General features: G+C 46.3%; 1 protein-coding gene across 2 annotated transcripts in view; it reads left to right on the forward strand.

Moving 5' to 3' along the window:
- PPP2R5D (protein phosphatase 2 regulatory subunit B'delta) overlaps positions 1-20,568 on the forward strand; it is a 242,482-nt gene that overhangs the window by 191,413 nt on the left and 30,501 nt on the right. For both annotated transcript variants that reach the window (XM_078647239.1, XM_078647238.1), the window contains exons 11-12: positions 6,211-6,381; positions 10,311-10,438. In XM_078647239.1, the coding sequence (XP_078503365.1) occupies positions 6,211-6,381; positions 10,311-10,438 (299 nt within the window). The remainder of the gene's footprint in view (positions 1-6,210; positions 6,382-10,310; positions 10,439-20,568) is intronic.

The following is a 20,568-nucleotide window of genomic DNA, read 5'->3' on the forward strand; positions in this document are numbered from 1 at the left end:
AATATGCATATGTATTCCCCATGTCTGATTAATGACGCAATTACAGTTGTGTCCACCTCTAGTATGCCAGTTTCCAGTCCTCGTGAATACTACGAATATCAGGCCTCTGTAAAGCTACGTTGCCACGTTTCTCAGTGTGCACGTTATTCCATTATAAAGTCCCCGTTTCTAGGCCTCAAAAGGGCCCGGACACCAGATTCAGCTCCTGTCTCCTGAAGTCCTCGCTGAGGAGCGATGCAGCCCCCACCTGTATCCTCGACCCTTCACTTACTTCCTGCCTCTCAGTGCCCGGTGCAGCCTGGCTCAGTCTCTGAGTCTGCCAAGACTATGTTGTGATTCCAGCTATCAGTTCAGTCCTCCTTCTCTGCATTCCTAAGCTACTGAACTGCATCAATAGTTTCCGTCATTTTCTAGCCTTCACGTCTCCACGTTAGAGAAATACTGCATTTAATGGTCATTTAATATTCTTCATCACGCACTACATGTAGAATAATGCATGGTCCAGTCTCAGAATCAAGTTAGCCTTTCCCCTCCTGACTTCTAGTTTATATCAACATGTTCTCTAAACATCAGATACTAGATAGGGTTTAGGTACATGTCGCTCCGACCCTCCAGACTTTAGTCTCTGCTCCTAGCACAGAGTTCATAGCCCCCAGCTTCTCCTAGTGACACGTCATTGCCAGTTTGCGCGCACCACCAGGTTAGAGGTCCCGGCTCCTTAGGTAGCCCCCTCCAATGTTTCCGCCCATTCATGACATATTCTGTTACGTCTGCACCACATGTCTATGTATACGCCCAGTTACACCTCTTTTTACTCTTATCTTTCGCGACTGCTACGCGTCACGCCTTCTGCTCCACCCACTGCTACGCCTACTGCAATGTAATGCTATGTGTTTGCGTTATGTATATATACTGATGTATTGTTGTTATTAAAAGTTAGCGCGCTCATCCCAGACCCAGTCCCAGCAGCTGCTGGGCCCCTGTCGTCCTGCTGGGCCCCTGTCGTCCTGCTGGGCCCCTGTCATCCTATTTCTATGCAGGTTGTCCTGTTCCTGTCCTTATGCTGTATTAAACCTGCAAAAACTCCTACTACCTCGAATCTTGACTCTTATTTATTGAGCTATCTGTTATGATATATGTCTAGTCAAAAATAGGGTATTATTTATTTATTTACCACAAGACGATAATGCGGCTTATCAAGAATTTATTGCTAGAGCAGCAGAGTATCATGGGGGCCTTTACATAAAGAGTTCTTAGAGGAAGACTTTTTATTTGAAACACTTGAGTCCACACACAGGTCAAGTCACACACTCCCTACGCTAAAGGTCACGATGAGGCATGCAGATGACGTCTTCAAACACCCGGTGCGAGCATGTATTTTAACTCCCAGAGTCGATGAAAAATATAAACCTTGTCCATCAGATCCTGTATTTATCAAAGGACAATTACCTCTCGACTCCCTAGTCGTGCCCAATGCTTGCAAAAGAGCTTATGCGCAAACCTCTGGTGATGCACCTCCCCCAGACATAGCTTTTAGATGCCCCGGGAGACGAGTAGCTGCCCAAACTGCTAAGCAGTGGCGCATCGTAAACACACAGGGCCTATTAGCTAGGTACGATGGAGCATACTGGGATGAGATGGATCCCCGACGCACATAAAAGCAAGGCACAATAGTTAGTTCAAGGGGGAAAACTCCTTTCGAACACTTCTATCAGATGTTCTCTAGATGCTGCTGATACCGTGGCTAGGGCGATCAATAACTGCATTCTCCTAAGGAGGCATGCATGGCTTAGGATTTCGGGGTTTAAACCTGGAGTTCAGCTCTCCATTTTAGACAAAGAACACCTGTTCGGTCCTGAAGTCGACCAGTCTTTAGAAAAAATGAAAAAGGACACAGACGTAACACATTCCATGGGAGCGCTCCAGTCCCCGTCTAATAGAGACTTCTTTCAACGTGCCTTTTACAGAGCAGGGTCCAAGACTACATCTTCAGACCCAGATGCTTCCTCGTATAAAGGCAAAACTCGCTCTAGAGGATTTTATCGAGGAAGATATAGAGGAAACCATTCCAAAGGTAGGAGTAGAGGTGCCACAGCACGTAACTCCCCTTCTCCCAACGAACAGTAACTTGCCAACATTCCCCCCGATAATTTAACACCTGCCGACGGAAGACTTCAACAATTTCTCCCCATTTGGCGATCCATAACATAAATCCATATTTGTAAAGCGCGAACTACTCACCCTTACAGGTCTCAAGGTGCTGGGGGCCGTTGTGGAAATTAAGTGAGCTATTGCCCAGAGTCACATGGCGCAGAGCTGCACCCGAAGCCGGGTATCGATCCGTAAGCCCTGTGCTCCGAAATCAACTGCTTTGGCCACTTCACCACACCTCTCCTTCTACAAATGGGTGATGGATCTCATTAGACATGGTTATTGCCTGGAGCTTACCACCAATCCTCCAAGTTTTCCACCTCACACTCTCAAGCTGTTGTCCGACCACTTACAGTTACTCGAATAAGATGTGCAATCTCTCTTAGAAAAGGAAGCCATAGACCCCCATCACCTTACCAAGGTTCAGGGGTGTACTCGCTCTACGTTCTAATCCCCAAAAAGTACGGCTCCTTAAGATGAATTTTACATCAGTGTTAAACCTGTACATACGGTCAGAAAACTTTCATATGGTAACATTCCAACAGGTGCTTCCACTTCTACAACAAGGTGATTTTATGTCCACACTAGACTTAAGATGCATACTTTCACAATCCGGTCCATCCAGATCATCGTAAATATCTCAGATTTCGGATAGCAGGCAAACACTATCAGTGCAAAGTACTCCCATTCGGAGTAACTACTACTCCCAGAGTGTTCACAGAATGCCTAGCAGTAGTAACAGCTCATCACAGAAGACAATAAATTCACGTCTTCTTGTACTTGGACGACTGACTCATCAAAGCCAGCACACACCACAAGTGTCTAGAACACACTCTGACCACGCTACACCTACTCCACTAATTGGTTTTCATGAGAAACGTCTCACCTACAGTCTTCACAGATAGTCTTATCTAGGAGCGACTCAACACTCACTCTGTTCTAGCCTCTCCCAGTGCAGCCAGAATTCGTAATATTAAAACTCTGTTATTACGATTTCAAGCCAATCAAACCTTAACAACCAAAACATTTATGCAACTGTTAGAAATGATGGCGTCATGCACAACAACAGTACCTCATGCAAGAACACGCATGCGTCCTCTACAGGAATGCTTAACACGTCAGTGGAATCAGTCACAGGGTCAATTAACAGATCTAGTGTTGGTCGACAGCTGCACCCATCACTCTCTGCAGTGGTGGAACACACAAAATGTATCGCAAGGACGGCCTTTCACCAGGGGGACACACATACTCCAGCTGCCACGCCTCTCCAACCATCTGGAACTGGGCAATTCACCACAAAATTCATCTTCTGGCAGAACACCTTCCAGGAGTCAATCAAATTGCCGACCTTCTCAGCAGAAGGAGGCAGCAAATACACGAGTGGGAACGTCATCCCCAAGTCCTCCTTCGATACTTTCAACAATGGGGATACCCACAAATAGATCGGTTTGTCACAGTGGACAATGCAAAATGCCCAAACTTCGCCTCCAGGTTCCCACAGCCTTGTTCCAAAGGCAATGCTCTATGGATCAATTGGTCAGAGATATTGGCCTACACTTTTCTGCCTCTCACACTCCTTCCGTTTCTGGTTCAATAGCTCAGGCAAACATCGCTCTCTCGGATTTTGGTAGTTCTTACTTGGGCCTGTCAAACAAGGTACACCACACTTTTTTTTTTTTTTAAAGAATTTTTATTGCAGCAGGAATATGTGCACAGTCAGGTCGCCACCGATGGCAGCAACCTGCATTCGCGGTACAACAGTTCTGGGATGGAAATCTTATTCTAACACAGCCATTTAGCTCACACCCCGGAGGTCGAGCGGCAGTAGACAGGAGAGTATTATTCGCTAAGATCTGCAAGGGAACTCACATACACCTGTTTCTCCGGTAGTGCATATGGCTGCGTTTCTAACCATCCGGTTCCCCCCCGCACCTGGTCCAGCGAACTCTGAACAATAACAAACATCCGTCCACCCTCCTCCCACTTCCCCCTCCCCTAGATCCCCCTCAACCCTTACCTCCCTTCCCCCCCTTATCCTGCACCCAACCCCACCCCTCCCCCCTGGCGTGTCAGAGGTCCACAAGAGCAAGCCCGATTCCCTCGCAAGGTACACCACACTTCTGGAACTCTCAGTAGTTCCACATCAAAAGCTACACCTCAATCCCAGCCTTCTCGCTCAGAACCGTGGAGAAATCAGACACCCAAACCCCCTAGGAGCTGAACTTAGCGATTTGGCTCCTGAAGTCCTGGAGTTTGGATATTTAAATTTAAATGTAAACTGTGTGACTATTCTAAAAGAAGCGAGAAACTACCAGAGCTTGTCATGCAGCAAAATGGAAATGATTTGTTATTTATTATAACAACATTAGTCCTGTGGATGCTTCTGTTCAAAACATTGTTTACTTTCTGCGCCTACAGCAATCACATTTAGCTTACACATCTATTCGATTGCACCTTGCAGCAGTGGCTGCAAAACAGACTGCATTTATCTTTATTCAAAGTCCCTGTGATTAAAGCCTTTACAGAAGGCTTAAAAAGAGTAAAACCACCCAGAATCCCTCCAGCACCGGTGTGGAATCTCAGCATTGTACTTACAAGACTCATGGGCCCACCCTTTGAACCATTACACAATTGTCCTTTACAGTTCCTTTCATGGAAGGTTTCCTTCCTCATTGCAATCACTTTATTAAAGAGAGTTGGTGAGCTACAGGCATTGACCTTAGAAGAACCCTTATTTCAGCTTCGCAAAGATAGGGTAGTTCTTCGCATCAACCCAAAATTCTTCCCTAAATAAGTTTCTGCTTTTCATCTTAAACAATTAGTTGAGTTACCTGTGTTCTTCCCTCAACCTGATTCTGCTGCAGAACGAGCTCTTCACACACTTAATGACTTAATGTTTAGGTAACATGGTCTACACCACACACATTTACCAATACTATTGTGTGGATGCATTATGCACGCTAACAGGCACATGTAGGCCAAGCTGTGCCAAAGACACTTTTTCAGACCACTGCAACATCCACAGGTTTGCCACCGCTTTGGGAGGATACTCTACATAGTCTACGCAAAGCATGTGTGTCTACAGCACACGTGCCTCGAATGGATTGTTACCCAGTACGTGTCTGTTGGCATGTAGAGCTGTAGATTCACATGCGCCCTCCCACCTCCCCGAACACCTGCAGTTGTTGCCGTTCTCATTATTTACATTACATACGCATGGACATCTCTTTACTACACTTACCTACTCCATTGTCACCCTCTTGCGGGGAAACAATCGAACAATGAAGTCAATGCTATGCGCACTATCGGCGAAAGGAGGAGTCACCTTACCTCGTGACTGGAAAAGACTTCTTTGAAGAAAGAAATATTGCAAACCTCCAAACCCAACACCAGATGTCAGGAGTATGCAAAGCGTGTGAATCTACAGCTCTACATGCCAACAGATGTTTACTGGGTAAGTAATATAATCCTTCTCAACCATGAAGACATTCTGTACACAACAGAGGAGAGGCCTGGGTGGTCCAGAGTGGACAAAGTAAAGAGTAAACCACTTTCATGAGAAAGGCATCCAATTGTTGCGGGAAAATGCCCCTCTCCACGCTGGTAGAAGACCTAGTGCGGAGGGGGGACGGGCGGGGGCGGGGTCCTCAGTTTACACGTCCTCCGTAGACAACCCCCCCTTTTCAGTTTCAAAAGAATGCCAAAGTGCATTCTACACCTATCCGCTTAGCTACGAGGTGTACAATATATTTGAACACACATGATTTTGTAAAACACTTATGGCTATAATTCATTCTGTATTTCACTCACTTTTCCTCATCCCTTGTGCTGACACTTGTCTTTGTTTACACTGACGTGTCTTAGAGGCTCACTGTATTTAAAACCTGCCTAGAGGACTTAAGTACTTTAGAATGAAAGTGCCTAACAGCAGTAAAGCCTGGACAGTATGTGTCTGCCGTGTGTAGCGATGTGAAATCACTAATGAATAAATGTAAGTGAGGTTAACATGTATGGACGCCTTTGCCTGGCCTGACGGCTGCTTCCCTCCCTCCCCCGTAGGTCATAGGGGGCCTGCTGAAGTTCTGGCCGAAGACGCACAGCCCCAAAGAGGTGATGTTCCTGAATGAGCTGGAAGAGATCCTGGATGTCATCGAGCCCTCCGAGTTTGTGAAGGTCATGGAACCCCTCTTTCGGCAGCTGTCCAAGTGCGTCTCCAGCCCTCACTTCCAGGTACGTTGTCACCGCAGCGCCTTTGGGAGGGGGCGGACATTTACATGCTTCACACAAATCTAGTACTAAAATACAAAGGAAACTCGTTGGTCACTAGGAACCTGGGGTGCCCGTTAAAGAAGAGAGTACAAGGATCCCTAACAACAAAATGCCATTGAAATCAAAAAGTCATTATTTTTATCACCTTTGCCGTGGGGCTAATTCCCCCGCGGCCCGGGGGGGGGGGGGGGGGGGGGGGCTCGCGCAGCGCCACGGTGCTTGTGAAGAGTTCGACTCGTCACGCTGCTCGGTGACTCTGTGCTGATGACGAGCTGAGCTCGTCATGACCACACCCGTTTTTCAGAACGCTCAGCACAGCGGGGGAATTAGCCCCACGTGTCATGATGAGCTCATCTCGTCATCAGCACACGGCCACCGTGCCTCATGACGAGCTCTCAGCACGCAAGGAGTTGAGGATTAGATGATCGTGTATATTTACAAACTTTATTGCACAATAATTCACAATGTACAGCACAGTGCAAAAGTGCCTGTGCTCGGTGCTCAGAAAAGTGACACACTCAGATCTAGCAAAATAGTTGTTTATCACAAAGATTTCTTAATAGACACTCGGAGAACAAGTTTAGATACAAATTCCACTGGGTTTGCTTAATTAGATGCCAGTGTTTCGAACACTATTGATAACGGGATCGTCATCAGGACTCCTAGTATCTATGATCTCGAGAGGATGATAGCATGAACCAAAATAAGCTCAAGCATCCAGGGAATGCCAAGACATATCCTGAACCAGCCGCCGAGCAGAGAAGCGGAGTGAAACTAAATACAGCTGCAGCGACCCTCGGTGCTGGAAGGCGCAGTCACGGCGGAGCGTCTCCCAAAAGGAGAAACCAACAATGTGTGTGAGATACCTCTCAGCGCTGCCGGTCGCGGCAGTTTTATTCAGTTTCACTCTGCTTCCCCTCCGCTTGGTGACTGCTTCACCAATTTGCCATTGTTTCAACTGAGCCAACACATTCTAGCGATTCAAATCTCTTGCACCCTTTTTGCGTCTCCTACATGTACGCGCTTATTTTGGCACATGCGCTCTGATGTTGACTAATTAGGCAAACCCAATAAAATTTGTATCTAAACTTGTTCTCTGGATTACCTATTGCGAAGGGTTTGTGATTCACACCTATTTCTCTATATCCCATGAATGTCGGTCTAATGCACACAGACAGGTTTGCACCTCACTGCCAGCGACCCGCAAAGAGGACTTTACCTGCTGTGCAAGGTCCCCACTAGCCATGGAGACAGTTAAATGGCTCTAATAATAACACACCGCCCTCAGTTTTATAGACACCGTCTTTTTATGTTATTACTTGGGGTGGCGTACTGAGATTTACATTGAAAAATAATAATACACATACTGCATGCGTTTATACATTGATTTTAGGGCAGTGTGTTATGCTTATGGAAATGGTGAGCTTTCGGGCCTTTACTTTGGACCCACAGGTCTGGGACGTTTGTGCTATGATCCCGAAGTTTCAGCCTCAGTCTTGAGTCCGAGGATAGCTCCGAGGCTTCTTGGCAAGCTAGCCTTCTTCCTCCCGCTCACCAACTATACCAGATGGTACATGCAAGCTCCGCAGTGGGATCTGAAGTCTCAGTTGGCCCAGAGCCAAGGAAACGTGTCGTATATTATCCAGGTGTCTGGAGACTGCAAAAGGTCTGCAGTGGTGGCTGTTCGACCAGTGACACTCCTTTCCCTAACTCATCCAGCGTGGATGCTGGTGAGGGACGCGTCACTACTGGGGAGGCCATGTGGGAGAGGTGGAGATCAGCAGACTGTGCTCTCCGACAGGGACCCACCTGCACGTCCATTTGCTGGAGTTGCAGGCGATTTGGTTATGGTGAAGGTCATCCTGCCACCATAACAAGGTTGTTTCAGTTTCTCACAGACGCCACCGCTGTGTCGTACTGCAAAAAGCAAGGCACGGTGGGGTCCTGAGTTGTGTCCCAGCCGGCTGTGCACCTCTGGAAGTGGCTGATTAAGGTGAGAGCAGGGTCTTGGTACCATCCACTGAGGCCTTCAAAATGTCATCTATGTAATTTAATATTATGAGTGATGACACACACTTAATGTCAGAAGAGCATTACTGTATTCTATCGAGAGGACGAAAGATTTTCGTAATGCAAAGCAACTGTTATGTTATGTTTACATACATTTGTCGTATTTACACCACCTCACATGGGCATTTCTATCTCTGACTCTGGCATTTCAAGATGGATTGTTAAATGCATTCAAACATGCTGTGCAAAAGCAAAAGTAAGCAGTTCATGTCGGGGGTACAAATTATGGTTAGTTTACTGAAGTATAACTGGTGCATTTCAGTGGGTTTTAGGTTTTGTAATTATAACTGCACATTAACTCTTCTGTGATTTTTCAGGTGTTTTTTTAAACATACATTATAGTGTTATAAACCAAGCTAACCGTAGCTGCACTTTATCCTTTGTGTTTTTTTCACTGAAGGTGTGTTGGTAATATGTTGTGACGAAAGATAAAGTCTAGCCGAACAGAAGTCGGAGTGCTTGTGCTGCAACGGGGGGGGGGGGGGTTTATACCCTTCTGCCTTTCAAGGGAGGAGAACGTTTGGTTTGAAACAAAAGCAAGTGGCTCTTTCTGACTCCAGTCATTAAGTGGCAGGTTTGCAGGTGTGTGAAGCTAGAAGAGCACATTAGAGGGAAGTAACATTTCTTTATGGGCATTTTCTTTGAAGTTTTAAGCATCCTGACCTTCCTCCACCGGAAGTGAGAAGTGTAGAGGCGGTTTAGCAAGAATGGTTTTTGGCCAGTCTGTTGGGTGACAGTAAATTTCCTAATGCACCCGTTGAGGGGCAGTTCAGCCTCTGGAATTCCTAGAGCGCACTGTTCGATTTGGTTATGTGCATCTACTGTGCCTCTGGGCACCATTTCCTGGTTCATGTTCCATCGTGTGCCAAGGCGTGGAAAGAGGTTTCCTTTCTTAGACGGGTGTATTGTGTAGTGTTGATTGGCTGCTTTTATTTGGATGTATAAATCTGAACTGAAAGTGTTTATCTTATACTTGTGTTTTGTTCACGTTCGTTTTCAACAATGAAAGTGCTACGTTGTAGGCTACCCCTAATCATGGTTGTGTTTTGTCCTGGTTATCGGTAGTTATTACAGGCTGTACATGTCTGCCCAACTGACCTGGTTTCTAGATGTATGGAAGGCTTTTCCAAGGGAAGATGCACGACGTGTGTCCATACTGGCCGACTCGCATTAAACCTTCCGTCAGGTCCTAGAAAAGATGCCGCGTTTTGAGTTTTAGTGAAGAGCCATATAAGCAGAATCTGCTCCTAGTGTCCACACTCGAGCAGGGGTTCATTGACTGTTGGGCCGGCAAGTAAGACAGCATTTATTCTTTCGTGTACCCATAATCTCTGTTGAGAGGTGATGCCTGTATTCAGTGCTCTCTTTTCATAGAGGTAAAGGGAGCATGGATGGTCTTGCCAAAGGGGAAGGGATATGTTAGCTAGAGCTCGGACTTCAGCCTTCCACGATATTGCATGTATTCTGCTCCTGTTCATCTTGTGGATTTTGAGACAGTGCCGATGCACAGGGTGCTTGGGTAACTTTTGCCTTTTACCTCTTGCTTGTATCTGATGAGGCTCATACAAGAGCCATTGACGAACAATTTAGGCTTTTGAATTTCTGCAGAGGGCTTCTTGCTCCTTTAGTTAGTGACTAAATTCTGAGTGTTAACTGGAAATATTGAAGCTTAGAAAGCTTTTGTTCCTCTGTAAAATGTGCCTGCCCGGGCTTTGTGTTCTTGCTTTCCTCGTGTTGTCGAGCCCTTGATTTGTGCCTCGATACAGCAGCTCACTTGCTATTGTGCAAAACTAATGCTTCGTGGTGCTTTCTCTCCTTAGGTGGCGGAAAGGGCGCTCTACTACTGGAATAACGAATACATCATGAGTCTCATCAGTGATAACGCGGCCCGGATACTGCCCATCATGTTCCCGGCACTCTACAAGAACTCCAAGAGTCACTGGAACAAGTATGTACTTTTCATTTCTTTTGTCTGTTGTCATGGACGCAACCCCCAGCTCTCCCTGCCCAGTGGTCGCATTGATCCAGAACTTAACACAGGGAAATAATGCTTCTCCGTCTCCGCTTCCGTGTGGCGCACACGCGTCTGCTTGCATTTTTAGGTTTTGCCTGGGGCACGGAGCTTTAGCTCCGCCCCCAGGAGAAATCTGTAGTCTTCAGTAAGGGACACTTGAATCCGCCCTCTGTTCCAATGGCTAGCTCCATAAATGGAGGCTAGCCATTGGAACAGAGATCTGTCCGTCAAGGCCGGACCAGATTCGGGGGCGTTCCCGAGAATTTTTCGCTCTCCACCCTTTTTGCCTCGTCATCGGGCGGTGGGCGTGTTTATTTTTTTCTTCTTTCTGCAGCATCCTTCCTCACACCAGCTGGACGGCTCTCCGTATGAGGACGCAGACCTGACCGGCTCTCTACTCCGAGCCGACACAATGGAAGGTGATTTGTTGCCAGTGCCCGTTCCCGCCCCTGCCCCCCTCTCCCGCTCTCCATGTCTCCGGACCCCGTTCCCGCCCCCCTCCCGCTGCCTCGCTCTCCGTGTCTCTGGCCCCGTTCCCGCCCCCCTCCCGCTGCCTCGCTCTCCGTGTCTCTGGCCCCGTTCCCGCCCCCCTCCCGCTGCCTCGCTCTCCGTGTCTCTGGCCCCGTTCCCACCCCCCTCCCGCTGCCTCGCTCTCCGTGTCTCTGGCCCCGTTCCCGCCCCCCTCCCGCCGGTGCCCGTGCGGTTTTTTATGCATGTTCGGCTCGTCTTCCGGCCCCGTTCCCGTTCGCATTAATGCAATAGAAATGCAACTTGTTTGTTTAGCCTTGTAAGCTTCCTCTGACCCAATTAAACTAACATACCTAGGGCAAGGATTGTAGGTGAAACGCTCACTAGAGGAAACAGTGTCCATAACGACAAGGAGTAATGTGATTACCCTCTTGGCACAATGCAAAGGGACAGGCCGCAAGCACATGTGCAAAGAGCGTCCATATTTTCAGGTTAAGTGAAGAGGTGAAAAAGGCGGCAGGAAGAGAAGGCGAATTGAGAGGCGGTGAAAGGAGGGCAAAGGCATGACATAGATGGACAAGAAGTAAAAAGAGATGATCTCTCATTCGGTCAATGGCCCTGTGAACAGGGTTTCAGCAGCGGAAGAGCCATGCCTTACAAAGCTATGTGATCCGATTATGAACTGGTTCTGTGAAATCTCAAGGCCCTGCCTCCCCAGCCGTGCGGCCTTCCCCTTTCACCAGATCCTTGCTCATTAGCCACTGAACCGAGCAGGATCCCCTCGAGACAAAACATGAATCAAGCAGATGTCAGGGCACATATGGAACATAAGCTCTTCTTTGGCTCAGCCCGATACGCTCTATTTTTAGAACGCAAAAACAAAATGTAAAAAAATAAATGAAAAAAGTGTGAGGTGCCGACCTTAAAATATGACATAAAGAATCTGCCCGTCCTACACTGCACGGGGCAAGGATTCTGGCAGGAGGAGTTGCACAATTTCAGAGGAAGCAGCAACTTGTGGTCAAACATGGATGAGCAGAAGCTTCAAACACCAATGATGGACCAGCGTGGAAGAGGTGTGGCGCCGCGGTCAGGGCGACTGACGCTGGAATCTGGGGACCACGGTTCGATCCCCGGCTCCGGCGGCAGATTAGCCCAGCACCATGTGACTCTGGGCAATAGCTTGCTTAATCTTCCCGACGGCCCCCCAGCGCCTAGAGACCCTTACGGGTGATTGTGCGCTTTACAAATGTGGACTTTACTTTACTTTACTTTACCTGTGTGCGACAAGTGAGCAGGAAGGGCTCATGAACAATGTTCTGCACAACATACTCCTTATACAAGACCAACCGCGGAATACACAAACACCACATCTAGCGCCAGACACAACCCTGACGTGGACACTTCTGATCACCATTTGTGAAATAGTAGACCATGGGTACCCAATGCAAGTTCGGGGGGGGGCTGCTTCAAGCCACAGTTTTGGAAATAAACAATGACTTAGTACACAAGTCACAACTTGTGTTGTGGCATGTGCAGTGCCTCCAATGGCTGGAATTTGAGACACAAATGAAGTAGCTATTAGAACTGGTTTGCATGGAATACTCCAATAGAGGCCAAAGATAAGGAACTCTTAAGGTGCACCTACTTAATGCTCTCAGATTTGGAAACATAAATATTAATATTGGAAACCAACCACTACTCTAGCCTCAAAATAAGTATCAGAGCCTGCGACCACGAAACCTTCTGTCTTCAAAGTAGTAAAGTGATAGATCTGAACAGGCTAGAGGCAGCAGCCAGCCAGCAAGAAGTCCAGAAAAGAACGGTGAGAGGCACTATACCATGCAGACATCTTCCCAGATGCCAAAAGGTTACAGGGATTACTTTAAATATGGTTGATGGTTGTCCCCGTGTATAAAGATGTGGCAAAGGCTAAAGTATAACAAGCATTTACAATGCAACGGTTTTGCCTTTGGAAAAGTTAGAGCTATTAGCATTGTAAATGACAAATTTCATGTCATGGCATGGCATGAAGGAAATGAAGCAAGTGGGGATCCATGTCACCTCATACTGTGTTCATGCCACTAAGAGCTTGTGAGGGACTAGTTTCAGATACCCAATCTAGTCCCTTTTTATGTATTTAAATATAACCTTCCTTACTTGTGTGGTATATTCAAAATATGTCCAGTGAATTTTCATCCAACTAATTTGTATGTCCAGATGCTCTTCTGTCGCTTCTTTGATCACCTTGTCCCGCCTGCATGCCCAGTCTAAACATCAGATTGCCAAAATTCTACAATAACTTCCACGTCACATTCTGCATTTGTCAATTGAGTGGTCTTTAAGGCGTTCAGAGATTACAGATTTGCTAGTCCACCTCAATCAAATTTGAATACAATAGTTGACTTTCCATTTTTTTTTTATTTTTTATTTATTGCAAGCAGGTCAGGATAGGTTCGTGCCGACCACCCCTCCAGCCAACTACGAATGTACCGTGAATAATGGTGTTTGTGTATACACTTTTGAGCGTACGAATACATGTGTGTACATACTTGTGTGTATGTACTATGTGTATGCGCCTGTGTTTGTGCGCGTGTCTGTGCGGGTTTCTTCATGTGTGTACGTCTGTCTGCGCATTGTGTGGCTGAGTGAGTGTGCCTGTGCGTGTCAGCTCGTCCGTCTGCATGTCTCTCAGTCTCTGCATATGTGTCTACGTGTTGAGTATCAGTGTGAGAGTGTGTATTGTGTGTGTGTGTCCGCCTGAGTGTGAAAAAATGTGCGTGCAGTGGGGCGGGCACACATTGTACAAGGGTTGTCGTGACGCCGTCGTGCCCCGAGAGGAGTGCACTATCCCAGGACACATTCTGTGTGTGTGGGGCTCGCAGTGTGTGGGGGGGCTCGCAGTGTGTGGGGGGGGCTCGCAGTGTGTGGGGGGCTCTGTGTGGGTGTGTGGGGGGAGCTCTGTGTGGGGGGGGCTCTGTGTGGCTGTGTGTGTGGGGGGCTCTGTGTGGGTGTGTCTGTGGAGGGGTCTGTGGGTGTGTTGGGGGGGCTCTCTGTGGGTGTCTGTGTGTGGCATTTGCGAGAGATTAAGCTATTGGCATTGTAAATGACAATGCCATTTATTTATGTTAAAAAACATAAATAAAAATAATGTCAAGAGCAATGCCAATAGCTCTAACTTTAACAAAGGCAAAACCATTGCATTGTAAATGCTTGTTGATTTTTCTTGCAGAAGTGTCTTCCTTGCAATCTTGCATTTTCCAATGTAGGAGAAGAAACTAGACTTCTTGTAATAATTCTTACCATGAGCTCTTCTGTAATATAAGTGCGAGCACTCCCGTATTGTAGCGGTCTTCTTTACTTAGTCGGGCAGATCGTTACACCTAGTCGCAGGGCCAGAAACTGCCTGTCAAAACTGTCAACATCAGAGCTTGTTGTAGTTGGTAACAGCGTTTCACCACAGCATATACTCTTCCATTTTGTTTGCCAACCGGTGTAAACGGTAACTACGGTTTGTGCACGTCCTTCCTGGAATGGCAGGGCTCAGTCACACACGTCGATGTTTCAAGCAGTTCACCGCCTCTTTTCAGGCTGTTAATGCACTAAGAAGAGGTCATTCACATGTGTAGCGCCGAGAGGCTCTTGAGTAGCTGCTCGCTCTAGGAGTGCCCTCCATTCATTCATTCAAGTGCCAGTAGCAGTTTGCCACATCTGATCTGCATTCCCAGGTGGGGTCCTGAGCCCCCCTGTGCTTTGAGTGACTTGAGACAAGAAATCTCAGTGGACTGCTGTTTCTTTAGCAGAATGATGATCAATTCCTCAATTACAACGAGCCAAGTGTAAGGCTTTGGAAAGAAAATGGAGGCTCTCCTATTCAACCCCTAGTAAGGCGGCGTATAAAGAAGCACTAAAGAGCTATCACGTTAACTGTAAATTGGCAAAGGCCACCTTCACGGCATCTACGATTACTCAGGCACAGAACTGTCCGCGGACCCTTTTTGCAGTGGTGAAGAGGCTAACGGGAGCAGATACGGTACCTTCTCCTCCGGCTCTGGATAAACCTCAGTGTGATGCCATTGCAGATTTCTTTATTTCTAAGGTGGAGCGTATTCATGAATCCTTGATTACTTCTCCGCCATCTGCTGATTCCTTACCGGCAGCTACTTCTAGCAGTCCTCTTCCCCTCCCTTCAACGTTCATCAACGACTGGCTTTTGTTTGATGACATCACCTTTTTATCGTGCCTGAACAGTATTAGGTCAGGCTCCCCTCGGGACCCTGTTCCTATGAAAATTCTAAAACTGTTGGACCTCGAGCCACGGAGAGTCCTAATGAGACTTCTGAATACATCTCTTACAGAGTCTATGGTGGCACAGGAGTGGAAGCATGCCATGGTCGTTCCCTTGCTGAAAAAGACCGGCGCGGACATCACTAACTTAGCCAATTTTAGGCCCATATCCCTGCTGCCTGCATGTTCTAAAATTTTGGAACGACATGTGAACATCCAGCTTAATTCGTTTGTCGAGAACGTGGGATATCTTCATCCGTCCCAATCCGGGTTTCGCGCTCATTATTCCACTGAATCCGCACTCCTCGGGGTGACGGAGAGGCTTCGGCACGGCATCGATCGCGGGGAGACCTTTGCACTCATCCTTTTGGATTTGAGTGCAGCGTTCGATACCGTGTCTCATCCCATTCTTCTTGACTCTCTCCGCTCCCTTGGTGTTGCTGGATCTGCGCTGGCCTGGATTGCCTCCTTTTTAGGTGGGCGCACCTTTCAGGTGTTTTCGACAGAAGCTGAATCTGCTGTCTGTTCATCAGCATATGGCGCCCCCAGGGGTCGATTCTCAGCCCTCTGCTGTTTAACATCTATATCAGACCCCTTGCTACCATCGTGGAGGACGCCGGTTTGACAATCTATTCGTATGCCGACGACACTCAGATTGTGTTCTCTCTCTCCAGCAGTGAGGGCCATGAGGTCTCTGCCTTGAAATCTGGCCTGTCACGCGTTGCTGCTTGGATGCACGACCATCTGCTCAAGCTCAACGGTGACAAGACCGAGGTTGTTATCTTGGGCAAGAACAAAGATCTGTGGGGCCCTCGGCATTGGCCCTGTGATATGGGTCCTCTGCCGAATCTAGCCCCCGTAGCCCGCAACCTCGGTTTCCTCATCGACGATAGGCTCTCTATGAGACAGCAGGTAACAAAGGTCGCTGCAATCTGTTTCTCCATCTTAAGATGGTTGCAGAAGATCTTATGGATGTTACCTTGCTCTACTCGGAGAACTGTCGTCCAGGCTCTTGTGATCTCCCGCATTGACTATGGGAATGTGCTTTATCTTGGGGCAGATAAGGCCACAATAAATAAGCTTCAGGTGGTGCAAAACTCGTCAGCTCGTTTACTGTGCAATGTACCCCGGAGATCTTCCGCAGCTCAGGCTCTGCGCGACCTTCATTGGCTTAAGGTCCCGAACCGTGTAAAATTTAAAACCTTATGCCTTCTTTTTAAAATCCGGCAGGGTTCTGCCCCTAAATACCTGCAGAACCTGGTTCAAGTCTATAAGCCTGGTCGTACTTTAAGATCTTCCACTAGTGGCAATTTCTTGGTCCCCAGAATTAAACTGGCCAAAATGGGCGGCCGCTCGTTTTCTTATCTTGGTCCAAAGATGTGGAATGCTCTTCCGCCGGCCCTGAAAGCCGAGACTGATCTCCTCCCTTTTCGAAAAAAACTGAAGACCCTTCTGTTTAATTGATCCCTCTGCACTGCCTTGTTCTGATTTGGGCCTTTTGCTTGTCCTCTTTCTTTTAATCTATCCCTGGCGCCGGGAATCCCATTGAGGGTAGCTGCGCGCAATACAAGTTTAAATAAATAAATAAATAAATTAAATTCCTCTAAGAATTGTTCATCGTGATTTTGAAGACGTTTTGAGGTAAACACAAATGCTTGCAAAGTAGGCACGGTACCAAGCAACCCACTGCGAGCGGAGACTCCATTCTGTTTCTGGCTCTGATCCTATACCAGAGCAGGGAGTACCCAGAATATTGACGATGAAAGGTTGGTGCCTTGCTTCCTCCTCATCATACTGATGACAACTTATACCTTAGCTTCCAAAACGCCAGTGGTCTTGACGCCTCTGTTGAAACAAAGCTCGACTTCCCACTCGGGCCACCAGTGGAGGGAAGTGCCTCATTTGGGCTGCTGGTTTGCAGGGCAGCCGATTCCCTCCTTTGAGAGTAAGAGAAATGTTCTAGAAAAGATTCTCCAACTGGGACCACCTACATCATAGTCCTCGCTCCCACTCAGTGAAATCCTCACTGATGCTTTGACTGTGTGGTCGAAACCAAGCTCTTGTCCACTTGTATAGTCTGCAAATAGCCAGGCTGCACAGGCCACGCCCATTGACCACGATTTCCTTGGCAAGCACCCTACCCTGGACTTCTCATTGTGCGGGCTTTGACCAGTAAAGTTAATCCGACTCCTTTCCCGCAAATACCCAGAGTGAAGAATCCAAAGGGATAGATGCTTTTCACAAACGGGTGTTTTCTACAACCAGCTTTGCACCGCAGCACATAAAGACATTCTGCCTGTTAGGAGGCTACAATCTAAGAAAAAGTAATAATGCCTCGGGATCGATAAACATACTCAATAGTAAGATAAAGAGAAATTAAATTAAACTCTTCCTATCTGTATTAATCTCTAGAGTAAATTCACGCAGCTTTCGATATATGCAGACAAGAAAAAACCATCTACATTCCACTGTTTGAAGTTCAAAAAAATTGTTTTTATATTTCTTTCAAAAAACTTCAATTTGTGGTTTCAAAATCAATCTATCAGCAAATATATTGGCTACAACTATATACACTTATTTACACATATACATATGTAGCACACACAACAAAAAAAGAAAACCTTTTTTGCTCTCTTTGCCCTTATTGTAATCAAGGATGCACCTAAAAATCAATCAATCAAGAAATGTGTGTAGCGCGCTACTCACCCGGAGGGTCTCAAGGCGCTTGGGGGGGGGGGAGGTCTGCTAAAACATATTAGACTTAGTGCATTCCTTCTATTGGATCACCCTCATACGAAACGCCTTAAGGTCCGATTACTTCAAACCCTATAATATGTTAGGCGTTCTCAATATATTTTGTATATTATTTCAAATTGTTATGGTCTCCCAATCTGTCAGTCGACTCGTTTCAGCCCGTCTCTTAGATGGCATCATCAGGACTTGGGCAGTCGAGTGCAGGCATATAAATTCCACCTATTAAATCAGAAAATACTAACTTTTAACTATACCTTGGGATGCGACTTAATTATATACAAAATATGTACATATATACACACATAGGAACAAATAATTCAATATAGAAACATATTCTGGATCGATTCTTGAGCCACTGGCTAAGTACATTGACACCTTCCTATGGTGAAGAAATCAAAATCATATGTCAGAGACAGTATGGATTTAATATCTAAAATAGAAGGATTGCCATATAACACTGGGAAACAACTGTTGGTATCATTTGATATCCAATCTTTGTACACTTTTATACCTCAAGACGAAGCGTTGGCAGTACTTAGATATACATTAGATCAGAGAGAACGGCCACATCAAGTCCCCATGGAATTTATCACGGCTCTAGCCACCTTGTGCCTAAAAAATATTTTTTTCAAATTTAAAGACTTATTGTTTTTACAAATATCAGGTGTAGCAATGGGCTGTAGTTTTTCGCCAGAGATTGCCAATCTAGTAATGGCGGAATTTGAGACCAAGTAATAGGACCTTAAGGCGTTTCGTATGAGGGTGATCCAATAGAAGGAATGCACTAAGTCTAATATGTTTTTAGGTGCATCCTTGATTACAATAAGGGCAAAGAGAGCAAAAAAGGTTTTCTTTATTTGTTGTGTGTGCTACATATGTATGTGTAAATAAGTGTATATAGTTGTAGCCAATATATTTGCTGATAGATTGATTTTGAAACCACAAATTGAAGTTTTTTGAAAGAAATATAAAAACAATTTTTTTGAACTTCAAACAGTGGAATGTAGATGGTTTTTTCTTGTCTGCATATATCGAAAGCTGCGTGAATTTACTCTAGAGATTAATACAGATAGGAAGAGTTTAATTTAATTTCTCTTTATCTTACTATTGAGTATGTTTATCGATCCCGAGGCATTATTACTTTTTCTTAGATTGTAGACTTTTACCCAGATGCCGTTGGGCTATTTGGGTTGCCCCCTGCTTTAAATATATGTTAGGAGGCTCCAGGCATGCCTTATGGGACCACAAATAAAAAATGAAGAGCGTGAGGAGCACTCCGGTATTTTTGATACAATTATTCTTGTTTGTCTAATGGTGCAGCGGTTAATCAGGGTAGTCAATCCTGTGTCATATAAGGTAGTTATGATGGGTTTTTGGACCCACCTAATCGTGCACTGTTCACTTGGTGCTCCGCACCTTAATCATTCATAACACATTTTTGTTGTGCTACTATTTATCTTTTTATTCTTATTTTCGATTTTGATTATTGCATCTTTTGTTTCAGTAAACCTGCTCATTTGTTATTTTCATTATTCATAACTCAAGCATATGATTAATTTTCTCTATTGTACAAACATTGATACATATTTACATATTCAATTCTTTGGCATTACATGTGTATCACCACACAATCATCATAAGTTTACGAGTGAGCCCAATGCATTTCGGCACCTCTACGGTGCCTTCATCAGGGGCAGTTCTGGTATCTGTTGTTATGCTTATATGTTCGCCTCACTCGATTACTCTGTGTGGATCACTGGTGACCGTGTTTAATGCTTTCTTGTCTTCACCAATAATATTTGTCTGGTGTGCCAAAACTTCTCTCCGTATCTATGATTCCGCTTCCTTTCGGTCGCCAAGGTTATGGGACCACAAGACATGGCTAGAAAGATCTTGCCAGCAGCCCAAGAAGACCCTAGGACTTCTCTGGCTCGGACAATCCATGATAGGCGGTACAGAGCAAAAAAAAGTTATCCACACAGCCCTGGACACAACGAACTGCATAGCCTGAGTAGTTGGCACCAGTGCGGTGTTTCAAAATTGCTTACTTTCACATTCCACTCCATCCATCACACAAAAAATACCTCAGATTCACCATTCAAAATCGGCATTATCAATTCAAGGTCCTTCCTTTCGGAGTGACCACAGCCCCCAGAGTGTTCACCAAATGTCTGGCGACAGTGGCGGCGCACCTAAGGAGACAGTACGTACATGTCTACCCCTATCTGGACGACTGGCTGGTTCAAGCAAAGTCAGCCCAGCAGTGCGCCGCCGACATGTCCCACACCATTCACCTTCTTCACAGTCTGGGGTTCTCCCTGAACTATCCGAAGTCGCACCTTCAGCCAGCCCATGTGCGGCAGTATCTGGGCGCGACGATAGATACTCTGGCGGCCACGGCTCAGCCAACGTCGGTGAGGATCAACAACATCCAGTCGCTAATCCAAACATTCAGACCGCAACACTCGCTTCCTGCAAGAGTGTTCATGCAGTTGATAGGCATGATGGCCTCCTGCATCTTCATAGTCCCGCACGCGAGACTTCATATGCGTCCG

This window comes from Lissotriton helveticus, chromosome 6 (genome assembly GCF_964261635.1).
Source record: "Lissotriton helveticus chromosome 6, aLisHel1.1, whole genome shotgun sequence".
In the NCBI taxonomy this organism is placed as follows: Eukaryota; Metazoa; Chordata; class Amphibia; order Caudata; family Salamandridae; genus Lissotriton; species Lissotriton helveticus.